The sequence below is a fragment of the Tetrao urogallus genome, assembly GCF_951394365.1.
Source record: "Tetrao urogallus genome assembly, chromosome: 5".
NCBI lineage: Eukaryota > Metazoa > Chordata > Aves > Galliformes > Phasianidae > Tetrao > Tetrao urogallus.
In genome coordinates, this window is record NC_136818.1 from 39569599 (window position 1) to 39590143 (window position 20545).

The 20545-nt window shown below is 34.6% G+C and overlaps 1 protein-coding gene across 1 annotated transcript in view; it reads right to left on the reverse strand.

Moving 5' to 3' along the window:
* The window catches only part of CTNNA3 (catenin alpha 3), a gene marked incomplete at both ends in the record, with an annotated part of 396193 nt that overhangs the window by 290392 nt on the left and 85256 nt on the right, over positions 1-20545 (reverse strand). Inside the window, one exon of the mRNA XM_079535369.1 lies at positions 16433-16636. Coding sequence (XP_079391495.1) covers positions 16433-16636 — 204 coding nt within the window. The remainder of the gene's footprint in view (positions 1-16432; positions 16637-20545) is intronic.

A 20545-nucleotide genomic window follows, 5' to 3' on the forward strand; every position in this document is an offset into this window, starting at 1 on the left:
TCACACTCTCCATCAGTGGATCATTGTTACACAGTAGTTTACAGAACTCAAACAGCCATTAGGAAGTTGAGCAGAAGCATTTGAATGGAGGCCTTCCCTAAGGAACAGTGTATAGATGAAGATTTATGGTTAATTTGACAGATCACCACATACTGCAAAACACCTTAAATACATTCTAGTATACTAAAATTACAAACACCAAAATAACATCAATACAAATAAGCAAAAGGTTGTTTCAATTAAAAAGTGATCAAAATTTACAGTATAATATTTTATACAAACTATTTCCAAGGAACATAAAAATAAAAGCTAGATATCAATTGAGAAGCATCATAAATGGCAACATACAACAAACTACAACAAACATACCAGCCTCACAAGTTGTGTACTACCTTGCTCTACTTACAGCCACGTAGATTCCAACATCAGACATTAATGTAACTCAGAACACTAATGCCTGCAGCCCTATTTTCCACCTAAAGATTTTAAAAACTTTAACTGGAAAAGCATGGGATTGATAACTCCAGCAAAAGTGATACTAATGATATTGCAGCAAGTTTTAATGAGAAACTGTGAATTTATTTATTTTTAATCCTTAATTAAAATCGATGTCAAATGACGTAATTAAAAGGTTTCTCTGAGATCTAAAGAATGCATGCAGCAATATATCCCCACAAAGCCCCATCATACATCAGCTATTTGTAGGGCAGGGACTTAGAAAGCCACAGATGGTGTTTTAATAGCTCTATGAATTTCCTCAGTGCCCTCTGAAGTCATGTGAATTTTTAATATTCATAAGTCCTGCAAAAAGTAAATTTACTTTGACAAAAAAAAGTCACTTTTTCTTTGTTCTAGTACAAATGAATGACAGTGTAATAGAAGTATTTTTCACTTCCATATTTGACAAAGAAATAGGATTATCATATAATTAGTAGTGACAGACTGATGACTTTCTGGTAGTTTGCATTACATCCATCTAGTCATCTAAAGCATAGATATTATCTGAAAACCCATAGTCTTAGCGATCAGACTTCCCACTGGGAGCTACTTAAAGACAATATTCAGCACACCAGAAAGCAGAATAATTTTTCAGCTTTCTCAAGTCCATCACAAGTTTGAATGCAAACAAAAAAACCAACCGTGTTTCTTACAAAGTATTGCAAAACATTCTTCAACAGAGAAATGGATGCATGAATCTCTTATTCCATGCAGGCTGGAGTATGGGATTCACATCTAAAGCAGATCATCTTTAAATGCCTAAAAAAAAAGTGAATTGATAGTGCTATTATAACATAAGGCCAAATTCTATCCTTCTGCTCTAATTATAGAACCTGATTCATTTGAATTATAAAGTTTCTGAAAAAAATCAATTTGAACATCAGAGTTCATGATTAATGTTATTTTAATGAATACCTGAGGAATTAACAGTTTGCCACTAGAACCTTGGTGAGAATTTTTATGTGGATCTGAAATGCAGCATGTAAAACTGAAAATCCCGTATGGCATAGAACTTAGTTACTTTATCAACACCAATTTTGTATGCAAATAAATCATTCTTAAAATCATCTCTTTAGATGGTTAACTACAACAGAGCACCAGTTGTATAACAGGAAAGGAGTCTGCAACACGTATTCATTATATGCAGTCTGTTACATTAGAAATCTAATACAATTGTGAGAGTGCCACCACTACAGATGTGACACGTGTAATCATGGTAACTTACAAGCAAGTATTAATGTTGCATTCATATGGACTTTCTCTGGATCAGCATCACAATTCTATTAATATCAAATGACCAATGCAGACAAAAAGCTATTGTAATGAAAACTGAAAGAATTCAAAGTTCACCTATTTCAGAACAGTTTTTCCAGTTTCTATACAGTGATTTTCACTTTCTATTTCATAAGAAACAAACTTTTATGAAGGATGCAATTCAGCAATAGCTCTATTTCCAAGCTAATCCCAAAGTGATTGCATCAATTAAATGTATTTCCAAGTCAAATAATTTGGACTTCATAAATACATTGGCTGCTATAAAAGTAACACTTTCTATTATTTTTTTTTTTTATGTTGGAATCTTCCTGCCAGGATTATGTTATATTTTGTTGCTGTGTTACAGATAGCAGCAGAGGGGCAGTCTGACAAAACAGAAATGAGTTTCAAGTAAAGGTGTGGAACTGAATTCCTCCATGCAGAAAAAAAAATTACTCATTCACATTTATTGATATTTGCTGAACCTTTATGGAGATTTACTGAGATTAAACAGTGGAACTGAGCACAGTGAGATGGTGGGTGGTGCATTTCAGTAGTGGTGACAATGAGTTATCACTTCAGCTGGTACAGATGTTTTTTGTTTGTTTTTAAATGTGTAGCATGCAGGCTTCCATAGGAAAAAAAAAAATAGGAGGCATTACTTCTGGAGTTTCCAAAATGTCAAGCTTCCATAAATATAAATACAGTGTACGTGAAATCACTAATATTTTTTCTTAAAATAGCTTTAAAATAATAAATAGGAACAAAGTGATGCTTCTTGAGAATAAGCGGTATGATTTAGTTCCTATTTTCATTTCTAAAATGTTAGAATTCATAAGAATTATGCAAGGAACTTAACTACTCCGTGGCTTAAACAGATTTCTATGCTGCACATTCCTGAATCTGTCTTCCACTTCTTTATTTCTGCAAAAATACTGGGAATTTTGCTGCTAACTGGTTCTTAAGCCAGTGTAAGATCCACCCCTATTCAGTCAACCTGTTCAAGGATATCTTATCACTTTAATTTCAAGTGCCAACTGTAATACAAATTGCTGCTCAACTCCTCAGAACTTGTTCATTCTTTTATTCAATATTCGTGTACATTTTGCCATAGAATTCTTGGGCTTCCACATTTCTCTAGAGGAAAAAAAGCTCTACCCACTGAAATTGAAAACATATTTCAGATTATTTTCACTAGACTACATTCTAAGATCCTTCTTACGTAATATGCAAAAAGTCATATTAAAATTATCTCTACTGTACTTTTTACTGCATTTCAGTGTATTTTCACAGAAAGAACAAATTATTTTCTGCTTTCAGAAACAAACATTAACAGCCTATTATAAAGTTTTGTGCTGTGTCTTGTTTCAAAAAATTCTACAGGAAGAAGTTATGCAGAAATACGTTTAATACCACAAAACTACACTAGTTACTGGAATAAAAAACACATATTGATAATTAATACCTGAAATAGCAAATTAAATGCAAGTATAATTGTATGTCACTTCAGAAGACAGATGTAAATAAAGGGGATAGGAGATATCTTGAATGCAACGTATGCTGCAGAAAAAAATACAGAAGTTCAAAACAACTGTATGGAGCTAAAGTTGAAGATATTTTAGGTTAGGTTTTAAAAGGATGTACAAGCTGTTAAAGCATTAAGAGATAGAAGTATTCAATTTAGTTTTGGACTCAATACATAGAAGCAACCAACCTGATCATAAAAAAAGTCTTGTGCCTTCCTTGCTAATGAAAACTTTTTACTTCAATTTTTTTTTCCCCTATCATTAAATATCTTCTGTATATCTGACTAATCAATAGGACAATATCATATAAGTCATATAAATCATTAAGAGTGATAAAGTTGGCCTTAGATATATATATGATCCGAAAGCAGTAAGACCACAGAGAAAAAGCAGACAGACACTATATGCAAACATTTATATCTCTATCGTATAACTATTTTGAGAGGCAAATAAACATATCAGAACTTCTTTGTTAACAATCGTTACTGCTATTGATCTTGCTCACCTAAGAGTTTAAAGAAACCCAGGGAAATGGAAAAGCAAATTAAAGGCAGAATTATAAGGGGAAAAAAAGCTTTTCATGATGTACAAACACAAAATACTGCTCATATGAAAATCCAAGTACATGGAGCCATACCAACACATAATGCTTGCTCATCAAAAGTAGACAAAGGTCTGATACAACTTACTAGCATATTTTCCCTATGAAGAGCACAATTTTCAAGACCAACTTACAACGGAAACCTTGGAAAATAATTCAAAAGCTAAGAAAACGTTATAAGAATCCAATGCTTAAATTATGAATTGTAGCATTTACTGATGTATAACACTGAACATACAGATGTTATAATTATGAAATACACCAGAGAGTTTAGCTAAGCAGTTATTATACCCAAAGAGAATAGACAGAATGCTTATCTGTATCCTGGGCTCACTAAGAAACTCCAGAGGAGGGGATCTCCAGAAGAGATCCTTCCCCACTGGTAGCCAGCTCTTAAATGGGTCTAGGAGAGGTGGAGTCTGGCTCCACCCCTTGCCCAGCACAGGTGAATTGCCTTCACCTGTGCTCCCAGGGCTGACTCATTGCTCACCTCAGGTGATCAATCAGAGGTTCAGGCCATGATTCAGCAGTTCCCAAACAACTGATAACTTAGCTGAAATCTTATAAGTTACTCCTTTTCTAAGTTTTCAGCTCTGTCTCCCAGACATTAAAGATAAACAAGCAAAACAGCAGTTAAGAAGAGGGAAGTGCTAACTGCCAGTAACAGCTCTTGAGATCCTTACAGTTACTACTTGGGCAGAAAGACAATATCTTCTTTAAAGTTACCCAAAAATGGACCATTTCATTGGAAACCATCTTCTACTATACCACAAGCTTTGCAAAATACATCCAACTAGAATTTTTTTTTATCTATACTAGCGGAAGATTAATAGCCAAAAATGAGGAAAGGTAAAATAGGAAACAGTAAGAGAAGCAGACATAAAAGGAAGTTCCCCTGTAGAGGGGCCTCGCTTTGGCAGGGGTTGGACTAGAAGATCTTCAGAGATTCCTTCCAACAATTCTGAGATTCTGTGAAAAGATCCAGCTGTGAATAATTCCAAAGAACTTGACAAAAGTATGACACTGGCCAGCATGATAGCAGGCTAATAAAAGCAAGTAAATGGGAAGTAATGAAAATAGGAAGGTACAGATTAAACTGCTTGTTTACATTAATCAGATTCAATCCTGTGGGGGAAAAACAGTTAACACATTGGCATCTAGATTAAACATGCTGTCTACTTCATCGGCCATTTCAGAAGAAAAGATGAGTAAGATGTTATGTTGTATTAGAAGGGTAGGACAGTAACACACACATACACATATAGAGAAACAGACAGAGACTGCCATATGAACTGGTGGCATGTTTTCAGCTACAATACTTCTGGTTTTAGATATCAGGGTAGATACATTAGTCTTTCTTCTGATAAAAATGGCTCTTACTCTGTGGATATAAGTTTAAAAACAATAGTTTTTGTTTCTGTTTTCTTAAATGCATCTTTTATCTTTTGTAAAAGCACACTGAAAAAAAATAAAATGCTCTCAAAATTCATATAAAAATAATAGCTTTGCAGTCAGATATACGTGATTTAGGGATGATGAGGCAGACTTTGTGGGTTGAAGAATCTTATGAATCTTTCCTAATTTCTTTTGTGAAAAGGGGAACTGCTAAAGGAAAAGATAGATTACATTTGCCTGTGGGTAATAAGGCTCCTTATAAGGAGAAGCAGCATAGACTGAATAGTTACACACAGTTTGAGTGAAAGGAGCCATACAGAATCTAGTTCTGGTCAGAAAATTACCTGCAACAAAATACTGATAAATAACAAGTGAGGAAAATGGGAGAAATGACATTTTATTCAACTCTTTTCTTTTAGTAGTTCGCTGAGCTTAAACAGTAAGTCAAGCCGGAATTTCTTCTACAGAGTGCAGAAGCAATGAAATACCTTCTGCCTTGCAGAAATTCTTCCATCTTGCATGAATGTCAGTAGAAAAAGAAAATAGCAAAACTGCATAGAGGAAAAGTGAAAACATCAAAGAGGTCACAATTTCATACTATTAAAAAAAAAAATTGACAGCATTTTTAAAAAGTATTTTTTTCCAAGAAAGGTATAAGACATTGTATTGCATGTGGGCGTCTGCCAATATAGACAACAGTGAAAAGCACAGCATTAAGTATCCAGCAAAAAAACTATTCTCTTTAAAAAGTTAAAAAGAGCCATTTAAAAAGATGTATGTACCAGACACTACACAGCTCTCTTTTTTATATCCACAGAAATAAGTTTCACTCTTAGAAACAAAGAGACTTTCTAGCTCCACTAATGTCAGTTCAAGCTCCATCACTGGCCTCAGCAGATCTGACATTTAAAAGTAATTGAGATTTTGGCCTTTTTGTAGTTGAGAGAATTAGCAGCAGAAAGAAGAATTAGAGTTTTATTTAGCATAGTTTGAGAAAAGCAATAGACACAACACGATGGATGAGCACACAGCAAAGTACTTGCCTGCAGCCTTCTGAAATTTCTCCTATACTTGAAAGCACATTTAATGAGAACACCTCCTTCCATTTCATACTGAAAGAGCCAACCCATCCAAAAAGAGATTTAAAATCTGAAATTAGAAGCCTTTACTGTGATTGGTCCCTCTCAGTCAGAATTCAGATGGAGTCCCTTGTACCTTCTCATAATGAAAAGTAAAAAAGACTTTCAGTCACTGAAGGTAAGCTGTATCACAACACAATTGTGTAAGAGGAGAAAAATCTTTTCTGCAATATAAAAGAAATTAAAAATCAAGTGTTGGTCATACAATGCCTCCTCTGCTCATAACATATCCTTTCTCCAAACTTGTACTCACGCTAAGTATTCTCAGTGATTTTATTTTTTAAGATGTGAAAATCGGACATAAATCCCACAAGATCCACAGAAAAAGTATTTCCTTTCTCTAAAGTATCCTCCAAGAGAGACACAATCCAAAGCTTGGTAAACTGCAGGCATGGGTCTCAAGTAGGCTCAGCTGTGCTCAAAGAAAGGGCATACTCCCTTCCTCCAGTAAGGCTCTATATGAACAAGGGCTAACAGAGACCAATAAGAAAAATTAGCAACCCTTCTCCCTGCCTCATAGCCAAAATACAACATGCAGTAACATTCAATAAATAGTACACAATCAAACAGCAAAAATGATACCATCAATCACATAATCCCAGTACAGAAGTCAGAGCTTATATAACAGTCCATAGACCAAAAGTGTCAGAATAAATTAATTTTTTCTTTTTTGTACTTTTAGGAACTTGAGGCTATTTTCAAGGTTGCTTTATGTACTACTTCAGCACAAGCCAACAAGATATTGAATGAGAATTCATTAGCAGCTGGTCAAGTGTAAATAGTACATCAATCATGTTATTTCCTTACTGACGGCAAATTTAATTTCAACTCAGGAAAAAGCCTGTGTTTTGAACAGTGAAATACATCACATAAAATAGTGACATTTGATAGTATGTCTTTAGATTCTCAAGTCTATAGGGAGAAAAACAGCTTGATGCATAATGAAGCCCTTTTTCCTTCATAACCACCAAACACATTTGGAACAAGTAAAGCAGATGAATGAACTACAGTTTGTTCTAGAATAAATTCATAAGTTTTTGTCTAACACTCCAGTAGAACTTCTGGAAGAACTGCCCTCTTTTGTCTTATATTTACAAGATTTCCACCAAATAAAAAATACGTATTCTTTGCTGTCCATTAAATATCAACCATTTACTATACAGGGATCTTTATTGATTTTCTTTATTGAAAACCTGAACAGGTCAATAAAAAAGAGAAAAAGTGGCACCCACTGACATTCACTGACACTTGTTGAATGCTTACAGAGACTAACTGGTGAATGTGAATGCAGTGAGACAGTGCATGGTGAGTTTCAGCAGTAGAAACAGTGACGTGAAAGACCAGCCACGTTCTGGATAGCCATGCACTGCTGTCACACTAAATGATGATTGTCTCGATTAGCTCATTCGTGCAAATCGGCTAATGGTGATGACTATGTTTAAACTAGTATTTTTAGCTGAGAATTTGCTCTATCAAAACAGTGCTCTTGTGCTCTTTCTTTCTTTTACTTTCCTTGGAAGTAAATAAGAGGCATAACTTTCAGAGTGAGCTGCATATTAAATGCATAAAGAACACGCTGAGAACATAAACATTTCACAACACGCAGTCTGTCAAGCTGGCTGTTTCTCTGCCTGTTAGCGATTTTTATTGGGTTGATTAAATGTCATTTATAACACTCTTCTTGGAGTCAAAAGAAAGCAAAGAAATATTATTACCTTTTGCATATAGACAGTAGGAAAAGCAACACTGACACTTCTATAGTTATTTGATTGTTAAAACAATACATATTAAACATTGAGTACAATGGTAACATTTAATACTAAATATCATTTATTCCTTTTTTTTTTTTTTTTTACTAATATTCTTAAGTTGTTGCAAATTTCTGTCAGAAGAAATGCTAGAAATTTCTTTTTTGTTGGCAAGGTACTGCTGTTTGGTTTTTGCTGTTCTTGTTTTACAATGTATAATAGCTTTCTTCAGAGAAAAAAGTTAATATGAGAAAACATACAAATGTAATATTTTCATTTAATCTTGTACAGCAGAATTTCAATCAGCTCTTTCTTGTTAAGTTCAAGTTCATGAACAGATTATGGGACATAAAATTCTTGGGTGGATTCTGCAATACTAAATTTAGATAAATCTAATGTAGTTATAAATATGGTAGGGTAAAAAAGATTCCCACTAATATGATCAGATGAATCACTGTCAGCCATACTATTTTCATGCCAACAGCTTATGAGGAAACTCGTACTACTCAATAACTTCTTTTGTATATCCATCCTGCCTACATCCTCTAGAGAAGAAGGGCTATAGGAGTAATACGTCAATTTAAATCTGTGAAAACACTTCCCTCTTTCATGAGCCCTCAATTCTGCACCAGGTGCAATTTGCAGATTCATGCAGAGCTGCCCTCCATTCTGAAAAGGAACAGTTTGATGTCCTGAGAGATGACAGAAATGGGACTTCTCCGGAGAGATAACCTTCTTGCTGTTCTATGCCAACATATCACACAGCAAAGCATTAAGTTGTTGCTTAAAGTTATTTTCTCCTATTCACATGGCATCCAAACTGACTATTAATTTTCATTTCTCCACAAAAGAGCTAAATAGATTCTGAAAGAAAGGAGCAAGGGGAATTCCTTCAATGGTTATTTCCTTTCACAGACAGATAACTCTTCATATTCGATGTTAAGGTTTAGAAAAAATTAGAAACATTGAATAGAAAAGATAATCCTAGATTATTGCTAAATACAGCCTCTAGTTAGGTAGCTGGCTTATCCTTTTCTTCTACCTTTACATAAATTTTCTTTAATATTCACTACTGGTAATGAAACAATATTAAAAAAAAATCATGGTAACATAAGATCGCAAGGATTTTTCAGTAAGAGTAATTAGAAAAATTTACTTAATGTATGCTACTAAACTTTGCAGCTGTTTGATTTGAGACATGTATTTTCTCCACACACTCTACAACAAAAACAAAATGTGCCAGTTGGCACCACAGGCTTAGAAATAACCACAAGAGGCAGTTTTTCAGACCAGCTGATCTTGAAAGGGTTTTTTTTTTTTTTCCCTTGTTGCTGTTTTTTAAATTAATATGGTAAGAATTTGCTCTTCTGTTTACTTTCTCAGCCTTCTGATCACATGATACTCACAATTACAATAACACAAGAATGTGTTCTTCCTTTTAATTTTTAGTTAGTTAGAAAAAAGAAGAATAGTACATCAGATAAAGAAATATGGAAAAATAATACATCGAAACAAAAGGTAAAACAAAAGGGAAATGCCAATAAATGTTGTTAATAGTCATGGAGAGAGTCTATAAAAGCCACGTTTTATTTGTCTTTACAGAAAAAAAATAGAATTGCAAAATTTTAATTTACATCCTCTGGTCTCCAGTCCCTAATTGGCTGAAGTTTTTAAATCACTGTTTTAAGTTCCAGCTGAACAGTAAAGAAAGAATCAGCTTCTTATGCAACTGTTACAATACTGTACTGATTTCATCAAAAAGTCATTATAACTTACTTCACATGAAACTCCACTCTTCATTCCTCATGAAAACAATAGAAACTAGGAAAGAAATTATTATCTGACAGGTCAGATATAAACTATGCAGACAGTTCCATTTCAGAGAGAAGTCTCATTTGCTGGTATAAGTGAAGAATTGCAACATCTTGTGTAGCTACTACGTGAATTTCTTAAATGTGAGGAACTACCAATAAAGTATTTGTTTTTAGCAACACTGAAATTTTAGACAAATTTGAAAATTCAAAAGAATTTGAGGCTTGCTTAGAAACAAGAATTCTGTTTGATACAAATTTGGATTTGTAATTGATTTATAATATCAATAACTTTGAAGGATCAACGATTTTTTTTTAATAAGAACTGTTATATAAAGTAGCAAATATCTTCAAATTTGAAAGCAAATACAATTTAGAAATATATTTGAAGAAAAATCAGCTACTCTATACGAAGACAGCAGAAATGCATTCTGAAATACCAGACTTCAGCAGTGCCCCTAGAAATGACACACTAACGGTTAGAAAAATAATAAGTTTAAGATTCTTACGAAAATAGGAAAGTGGTTACGAAAAACTTCACATAATGACAGTAATTTTGCACAAACTGTAAAATATATACATCTATCTCTGTATATGTTAAATAGATAGGTGGATGTTCCAATAACAAGCATTTGTTATATTTTCTTCCAATGTTTTAATTACCACAATCAAGGATTTATTTTATCTTGGGAAGAGGAAATGCTACTGCATTGAAAGTTCCTTAAAAACAGAAAACAGTTTTCAACATATATACCTAACAGCACCTGATATACCTAACAGCAGAGGAAGTATATCAAATTCAAATTAGAAATTACTGTACAGAATCACCCTCTGCAGAGCCATGACTTGGTCATCACCCTACATTACTGCAGTGAAAGCCCTTAAATTAACATCAGATAAATCCTAGAAATAGCTTGGTTCAGAATCATTAAATGAAAAACAAAGCTTAAGAATGAAAAACCTTTTATTATATATCTCTAGTTGATGTTTGATCTGAGTTTACCAGAAATTCTGCAAGACCACAAAGTCAGGTAAATTTAGATGCAGCTTATTTTTTATCTGTAAATCTATTCAGGAAATTTGCTAGATTACTTTTATTGTTTAAACATACTAAAATCTTCTTTCCGAACATTTAATACCTAATTTCCCTTTATAACTCTTAGACAAAGCCAACAGCAGAAAAATAATTTTCAATTATACTTACATATAAAAGCTCACTATAGAAGTATTTAAAGTCACCTTAAGTACCTAGCCAATATCAGCAAGAGAATTACGAGAATTACATGTTTTCCTCTGTAAATGCCAGCAAAATATGCCATATGGGCATACTAATTTTACTGGAATTATTTTTTTTTTCCCCAAAGACATCATATTTGAGAAAGTCATTAAAAACCCTGAATAGACAAGATCCAAGTGATGCTTTCCACCCACACACCATACACTGATATTTATACATTTTATATTTTGCTACACCTGACTTCCAAACTTCTCTGTAAGAGTAGTTTCGGAAAATAATATAAAGAGGATAAAAAACATTTTAATCCATTCTTTCTACAGAAAAATATCTGAATAAAAGCACTGTTTACACATTTTGCTGTTTAGAAATTCAGGGAAAAATAAAGAAAAATCCTTAACCTGCTGGTAAAGACCACTCAATACATAAGTAAAACAAGGCACTAGTACTCCACAGCACTCAAATACATGAGTCAAGACCAAGCGTAAGACCCAGAACTATGCCAGCAATAAAAACATCTTATTTTCCACTCTTTTTCTGTTTTTAAATTTCCAGTGTTTGGGCTCACAGAAGTGAACAGCAATTACAATTTGAAATCTACACAGATGCAATTGCACAAGTTCCAACTACCCAGCATGTCTTTCTTACAGCCAGACCTTCCCCATCCACATCAACACATGACTCTGTCCTACACACTGTTTTGTTGGTTGTTGGTTTTCTTTTAGCAAGAGAGAGAACATGAAAGCTCAGCAAATTACAATCCATTCCTGTCTTAGGTAACACCCCCATTACCAAACATCCTTGTTTGCCGGTGCTATTATTCTCACGTACAATTCGCATGCTTAGATCCAAACATGCCTCAAATCCAAATGTGTCCTGTATTGAGAAGTTGTGGACACAAGCCCATGGTGAAGCAGAAAGTTTCAAACAACATTCAGGGAACCCACAGAAATGAAGTTCCACAGCTGTACTAGCAAGGTAAAATTAATTATTAGACTTCCACCACTTTCTTAATAATCTCAGTAAGAGACTGAAACTACCCCTGGTGGGAGCAGGGAAGGTTTGACTATGCTCCTTGACAAACTCAGTACATATAATACAGCGGTGGTACAGTAAGAAGCAGCAAACACCATCACCTACGGCACAAGAATCACAGGGACCTTCAAAGCTGCCAACAAAGTTACGGAGCTGATGACAGTTTGCACGTTCACACGTGTCTGTGACTTGTGAGTGAGACACTTCTGTGAAATACTTTTTAACAGAAGAAACAATTCCGTGGTACAGACACATTTTTCAATCTGTATCGAGTTGGCTACTTTCTTTGGAAAGAACAAAAATTTGTTTTCAGAAACATTTTCTGATATAAATACAGATTTGATACATTTTTCAAGATTACAAACTTTTTAAATGGCAACAACAATGCAAGTAATTTTACTGACCGTATTTGCCCCCAATCTTTGGTAATTTTAAAATATAAACCTAGTTAAGAAACAGGTGACTTTGAAATACACAACAAATAAGAAATTGCAATGTATGAGGAAAGGTATAAAGTATACTAGCTAAGCATGAACAACAAAATACAGCTATACATTCAACCAACACCCTGAAAAATCCTGAGAAACTAATAAACTCTAATTTCAGGAAACAACATTCCAAAGAGAAAAAATCAGCTATCACAATATACCCCACCTTCTTTCAACATTTTTTCTGCCTTGCTTGAATAATCTAGCAAGTGATCTTTATTCAAATCCACAGGTGGTGCAGAATAATTACTCAGTTATACCATGCCTACTAATGAAAGCAGAGAAAGCAGTGCCTGTCATCCTAATAGATGCTCACTACAGCCCACTTTAACACACATACACAACTCACAACCCTATTATTCTTTTTCATCACCCAGGTGAGTGCATATCCCTATTATGACTGGGAATAAAAGCAAAAGGAAAACTCAAGAAACATGAGTGAAAATTGTTGAACTCCAGTACATCCAATAATTTTCAGTTTTGAAGGATGAACAGAGACATGACAATAGCTTGTCCTCAGAAGAATGCAAGTGCTTATTACTAGAACAAAATGATTGTTCCTATAAATACATTATTATCCACTCACCACAGTATCATTCTACCACAGATAAACTATCCAAATTCACATTAGTAATTTCTGCTATTTGATGTTCTGAAGTGCAAATGTATGTACCAATACAGATCTCTGCACAAAATTAAGAGACAATAGTAACAGCACACAAATAATCCAGAAACATCCCCAAAAAAATTGTCTTTCAAAAGAAGTATAAATACAATATGACTAAATTATTTTGTGGATAAAAAAAATCTTAAGCTGCTTGGAGACCAAGTGGGCCTCTACTATTTTGCTTAAATATCCATCACATCACCTCACTGTGATACAGCCCCTGTGATAAGTAGCCACTTACATAAATGGCAGTGTCTGTTTAAAAGATGTTCCTTCCAGCCTGCAGTAAAAGCCCTAAATTTCAATCACTGACCCCAAGAGGCTCCTAATTTTATGTTCTTCTGGTTTATTAGACTCTTAGAATAATTGATAAATAAAAAACAAATTTAGGAACAACAAAGGCTACATTCCTCATTGTTTCAAATAGAAAAAAATCAAAAGTTCCTATACATATGTTTAGTATAGTCAGACCTACACAGAGTCAAAGGCTTTGTTGAAGTCTAGGTAGATTGCACCTGCAGCCTTTCCCTCAACCACCAGGCTGATCAGCTGGTCATAGAAGGAGATGAGGTTGGTCTGGAGGGACCTGCTTTTCATGAACTCATGCTGGCTGAGTCTGATCCCCTGGTTATCCCTCATATACTGCATGATTGCAATCAAGATTATCTGCTTCATAACCTTCTCCAATACTGAGATCAAGCTGGCAGACCTGAATTTATTCTCCTCCCCATCTCTGTACTCCAGCTCAGGGAGCTAAGTAGCCTTGGAATAACAGGCCTATTAAACAAAGCATACCTTGATGGTTACAAGGCAAGGAAAAATTCTACTCATGCTCAAACTGAGAAGCAGAGCCTCTGTACCTCAGGGCACAAATACACCATGAGACCATACATGTGGACTTGCACAAAAATGCATTGTGTAGAACTGGGACTTGCAGAGCATGGTAGTGCTCCCAGAGACAGGGAAAGAGTTCACCACCTTTTTCTTAACTTGTACTGTGTTAACAAATGGTTTGCATAACATCTACAGCTCATTCAATTCACATTTCTAATTTACTGAAATGATTAATACAAGAGTCCAGAAAGTGGTAATAAACCAACACACTCTACTGAATTTATTCTCAATTCTTCTGAGTTAGAGTTATAAAATAAAGTAATTGACATCTAAAAATCTTCTCACTGAAAAACTTATTTAATCCTGTCTCAGTAATAGCCATAAACAAGCATTGGTGATAGTATATCCACTGAGTTCAGCATTAATTGCATAAGCAGATCAAGAGCAGTGAAGAAAACTAAAAATCTTTCAACTCTCTCCTGTCATTTTATCAGTGTAACACATTCATTAGACTTTTTCGTATTTCCTCCTTTATACTTTCCTCCTCATACTTGCAACTGTATTCAGACAGTGTGTTTTGCAGCAAATTATATAATACTTTCCCTATTTGCCATATTTAAACAGCTACTACTTGACTTTCTCAAGTTTGCACTTTGAGTTGAGCAATATATTCTTCATTTACCTTAGCCTGCATTATGTAACTCTAGAAATATTATTGTTTCTGAGATAAAAAAAAAGATAATCACAGTTTTGTTCTAAAGGTAAAAATTTCAGACCATGTGACTTACAATCATATATTTTGACTTCTTCCAAATATAATTCAACCCTTTTTTTTCAGACTGATATGTATTGTTATACATCAAATTAGCAAACTTCCATACTTCCTGTCTACTTCGGATTGTTGCTTTTCCTTACTGAATTCCTTCCTGCCATTTATGAGCAAACTTGATCTAGAACAGATGCTGCAACAGACATCTGCAGCAGATGGTATCAGATACCAATGTACCGAGCTAACCATAGAAATGAAATATCACATAGCTAACCCATGTCTATAGGACCACCAAAGGTACAAGAAATGTGTAATATTCAATTGAAACTGCTGACAGATTCTGAGTAAAAATTAGTAAATACATCTTTATCTCATATAACGAATGAATGAGGAATTGGAATTCGCAGGTAACTATAGAAAAGTAATTCTTCATCTCACTTCTGTACTTTAATTTCAGGAATAAAAAAAGATTAACAAGGACAACATCAGCAAAAAGAAAATACATCCAATATGCATAAATCATTTTAGTCCCTATGCTTTGTTACCCTAATCACAATAGGATATGACAAAGAAAATACTCTCATTAGAACAGTTATGGTCTGGTTTAACTATTACAGCTTAAAAAAGAGAAAGGAAATTTGGCATCCAGAAAAAAAAAACGAACAGCTGTATCGTACAATTATTCTCTCAGTGTGGCGAATGAATCTTCAAGTACTATTTTGATAAGAACTATATACATACAAAAACTGTCTCCAGAGGAAAGGCATAATATTAACAATGTGTATGCATACTAATATCTGAGCCTCCATTGTTTCATCATGCAACAAGTAAGAAGTGCTAAGTCCATTTTTAAAATCAAATAGTTATTTTAAAAAACTATATTAATTTTCAAAAACTCACAGATGAATTGCCCTATGAGAATTTCACACTACTAGATTTCTGGATTCACTGATCATCCTAGCTTTCTAATTTAGCAATTAAGTCATTTCTGCCCTTGTAATTCAATGCGCTTGAACAAATCAAACACGGTGATGTAAACACTCTAAAATTACATCTCAGGCATCAGATTTTAAGAGGAAATAAGAAGGTGAAATGATGAAACTTTTGTTCGTAGCATAAGAATCACATATATTCTGTATTAGTTATTGTTCACAATAAGTATAAAATTATATAAACACACATGCCATACCTGTTATGCAGCACTTTCCATAGTCTGCACAACATAATAGAATTTTTACTCATTCTGGAGGTCTGTACTCAGGTTTAGGTTAAATTTATATATGGACGAGTTTTCCTTTCAACCTTGTGAAGATCACGATGAGAAATAGAGGTTAAACCACAAGCGATTACAAGACATTCATGCCAAATTACTTCTATTCAATACATATTCACAACAAACATTTCTTAAAAAAGAGAAAAGTCTGGTTACCTACATTGTTTATGTACTCAGAAAGCAGGTCTTGGAGAGCTTGACGGATAGCGTTGCACTCAGCAATGATGCGCTCTCGATGGAAATCACGTGTGCAGGAAGAATCAGCTAGCAAAGCTGCTCCACTGATAATAGCTTCCAAACGTTTCTCTAGCGATGGCCTTATTTTGTCTTCATTCACTAAAAGAGGGTCCTGGATGATCAAATGCTGGAAAGTATTTTTAGAAAGTAAAGGTAAGAATAGTCAGCCTACTGAAGTTGCCACTTTGTTTTTCATCTGCATGAACCACAGTGACATTAGTCTTCTTTAACTTCCAACTAGCTCTTTCATCTTGATGTCAAAAATACCTCGGACTATGGCAGATCCCAGTCTCCTTACACTGGCTACAGGCACAGATCATTTGTAGACAAAACCAAATTCTCTCTGCCAGCAAGATCTCACTAGTTCTAGTCCAATATCCATGTTATGAAATTCTGCTTGCCTGGATTCAGTGCTAAACTTGTATCTGAGCTTTCCAGTTTCAGCTCTTTCACAGCAAAGTGCCTCACAGAATAAGATCACATCTACCTGCTTGCCATGTTGACATCTTCTGATGTCACAACTACCTTATCTCCAAGTTGTCTTTGTTTCCTATTTTAACTTCATGAGACTGAGTATTTTTCATCCTTTGCTTCAGTCTCTTCTACACCTGCACCTGTCATTTCTTCTACAAGGCATTTCACTGAAATCAGAAACAATATTTGTTTTCTTTATAAATATGCATGTGCTTTTATCTATGAAGTATCTTACTACTTGGTCTCTCATTTTTTACAATATTATGCTCCAAAACTGAAAGCTATAAACCTCACTTTACAGGCAAAGAACTGGGGCCCTGCCAATCAGCCTCAGAGTCATACAGAAGGTATGTCTTAAAAGAGGCAACTGCATACCACACCTTTCCAAGTTCTCAGACAGCATTGTTTCTCCATTGTAATTTTTATCACCATTGTTGTTAAAAAGTATTTGTTGAAATTGTTTCTTGTCCCCATCTGGATTTCTTGACTTCCTCATTCCCCCATATAGTGAGTCTACCATGCACTTGCCTTGAAATTTTATACTAAGCTTTTATCTCTATATACAACTATAGCACTGAGTATATGATATTTACAACTCAACTCAGCAATGTTTCATGTTTTAAGTATTTCAGAGTGGAGGCTCAGCTTTGTTTGAATTTCTATAGGGAGGGTCAGTATCTCCAATATTAGACTTGTAGAGATCAGAATGACATCTGGATAACAAACACAAACAGCAGTGACAGCTCATCACTGAGATGGTATAAGAGCAGTCTAATTCTGATGATTTTAAGTCTAAAACAGTCACACACCAAGGCAGAAATTTGCTGCTGCTATGTTTAACAGGCTCAATATCCACAAAGCAAAATTAGTAGCTTTTGTTCAATGACTGTATTTTCAAAGGACACCAAAGCATCCTCTTGCTTTTCACCAGCTCTGATAAGCAAAAGCAATGAAGTGCTTTGGCATGGTAAAACTATTTATGTTTTTGTGACAAATAAATACTCTAAGGAACAAGAAAGGGAGAAGTGACATTTTCATACATTGCAAAAGCAAGTATACTGGAAAAAGCTTCAGCATTTAAAGAAATTCAAACTACTCATTTTTAATCAAACTGAACATCTGAATTTGTCATTTCTGTCCAGATCGTCAAGTCTCTATTCCACATAAGTCCGCTTAGCTGGATCCATATTCGAAGCTATCACAAAAAACATATTAAACAAGAAAACCATGCCATATATCCTAAAGTGGAATTCAGGTCAGGTGAGCCAGAATTTATCTGTGCTATTAAATATGTGAACTGCTTTTGAGCCAGAAAATTTTAATTATTTTTCCAATTTAGATTTCAAGTACTGTCTAGCTTAGGAAGTTCTAAAAGTACTAAGAAAAAAAATCTTGTATTACAACATGAATATCTAGGAAAGGGAACATCAGTTACCTTCAATTTTGTAGTTTGTATTACTTTTTAGTGCACTATTACATAATATCTAGAGTTAGGGAGATTAAGTCTTTTTGTTACAGGTTTAATTCTCCTATCTTTTCCAGAATACACAACAATCTCTTTGAAACAGCTGTGAGATTCTCCAGAGAAACTAGAGAAAAATCAGACTTAATTATCTGAGTATTTCCAAATGAAGTATTTTAATACTGCCATCAGGCAGCACAGGTGATTTCTGCAATACTCAATTTTAAATGGAAGTTTGTTATTTGCCATCCTGCTGGAGCAGTGTAGGTTTCTAAATGTTTCACCTTCACTATTGATCCATAGCTCTGAAGTCAACCACCTCATTTAAAAGTACTCTTACTATTTAAGTACTCTCAGTACATAAGCCTATTAACATACATAACATGACTGGACACCAAACCTTATTAAGTAGCTTCTAAAATCCTGGGGATAAAAATTTCAGGCTCCTATTCTACTTCCTATCAGAAACTGGTACCACTCAAACTCTAGTCCTCAAATTTCACAGTGACCAGAAGGAAAGCGTACTTCTGAGAATCCATCTCACATTCACCATGTTGATTTGGGAATTTTAATACCACACCACAGTATCCAAAAGAAATAAATAAAAGCAGACTGTGCTACTGTCATTTCAATTTACCATTGTCTCTTCTGAGACAATAAAGTCCAAAACTATATGAATTTGTGTCACTGAGTTTATGAATTTTTGCATGAAGTGACAAGATATATCATTAAAATAGTTTATAGGTTTATGTCAAGAATTTTTATGCATCCAGTAGAAGCAATCTTAGATTAAGTTAAAGCAGTAACTATTTCCAAATTCTGGGTTTTTTAGCTCCTTTTGTTATCCAGAAAGAAACAGTAAACCAGAAAGGAGCTTGAATGTAAGCAGGAGGGAAGATTTAGTACTTTAAAAAGCCAATTTAATTGCACTTACCCTATTTGTATCCCTTAATAATTTTCTAACTAAAAGCTGTAGAAAACCAAATTATTCTGACAATGGAAACAATAATCTCACACGTAACTTCAGAAACTGGTATTAGGCCATAATTTTATTTACCTCTTCCCTTGCTAACAAAGCAAAGGAATAAGGGCAGTCCTCTGTTTTCAGTTTCTTGCAGAAATAAATAAGAATTTGGAACGAGTTGAATAATTCTCAGTATTGATAACAAATTTGATTTCTGCAGTCTCCAAGAGAGAAGAAATACTAAAATTTTGTCAGGGCCTGGTAGTCCCTGCCTCTTAGGAGAAAATTCAAAGAAAAGAGAGAGAGAGAGAAGGAGCACTGCTTGCTTTCCTTCTCTGACTATCTCCATATACCCTCAAGTCTTACTAGCAGTGGATGGAGCGAGACTGGTTTATCCAAGGCCTACAGTCAGACCTTAGCTGACTGAGCTCTTAGTTAAATATTAAGAGGCCTTTGTCCTTTTCTACAATAGCTATTTCCATATAAAGTAGGAAATTTATCTAAAGACATTTCCAGAAATGTGAAGGTAGTAAGACACCAATTGTTCACAAGTATAACATGGAAACACATCAAGAATATTAATACTGAGGTATTTTTTCCATTTTCTTCTCTTTATTGAAATTCCTTACAGCAAATGATAATATGGCCGAACACAAAGGAAAACTTCACCCTATTTATCTAGAGGCAAGCTAAGTTACTTTGTATCTCAAACATTGTGCAAAAAATTATGAAAATGTAGTATAGGAAACTGGAAAAAAATGGTAAGAGATGCCTTTATGGACTCTGAAATGAAGGAGAAAAAAAAAACTTTCAGTTGTCACCTCTCTAAGAAGAATGCATAACTTCAAGATCAGAATTCAAATAGTTCTCAGCAACGGGAACTTTGTTTTCCTAGTGTATGGGAACTGCTGAGTCATGGCCTGAACCTCTGATTAATCACCTGAGGCGAGCCATGAGTCAGCCAGAGGAGCACAGGTGAAGGCAATTCACCTGTGCTGCCGGAAGGGGTGGAGCCAGGCTCCACCCCTCCTAGACCTATTTAAGAGCTGGCTACCAGAGGGGAAGGATCTCTTCTGGAGATCATCTCTCTTGGTGTCTTCTGGTGAGCTTAGCCGAAGGGTAAGCTCTTCCACTTA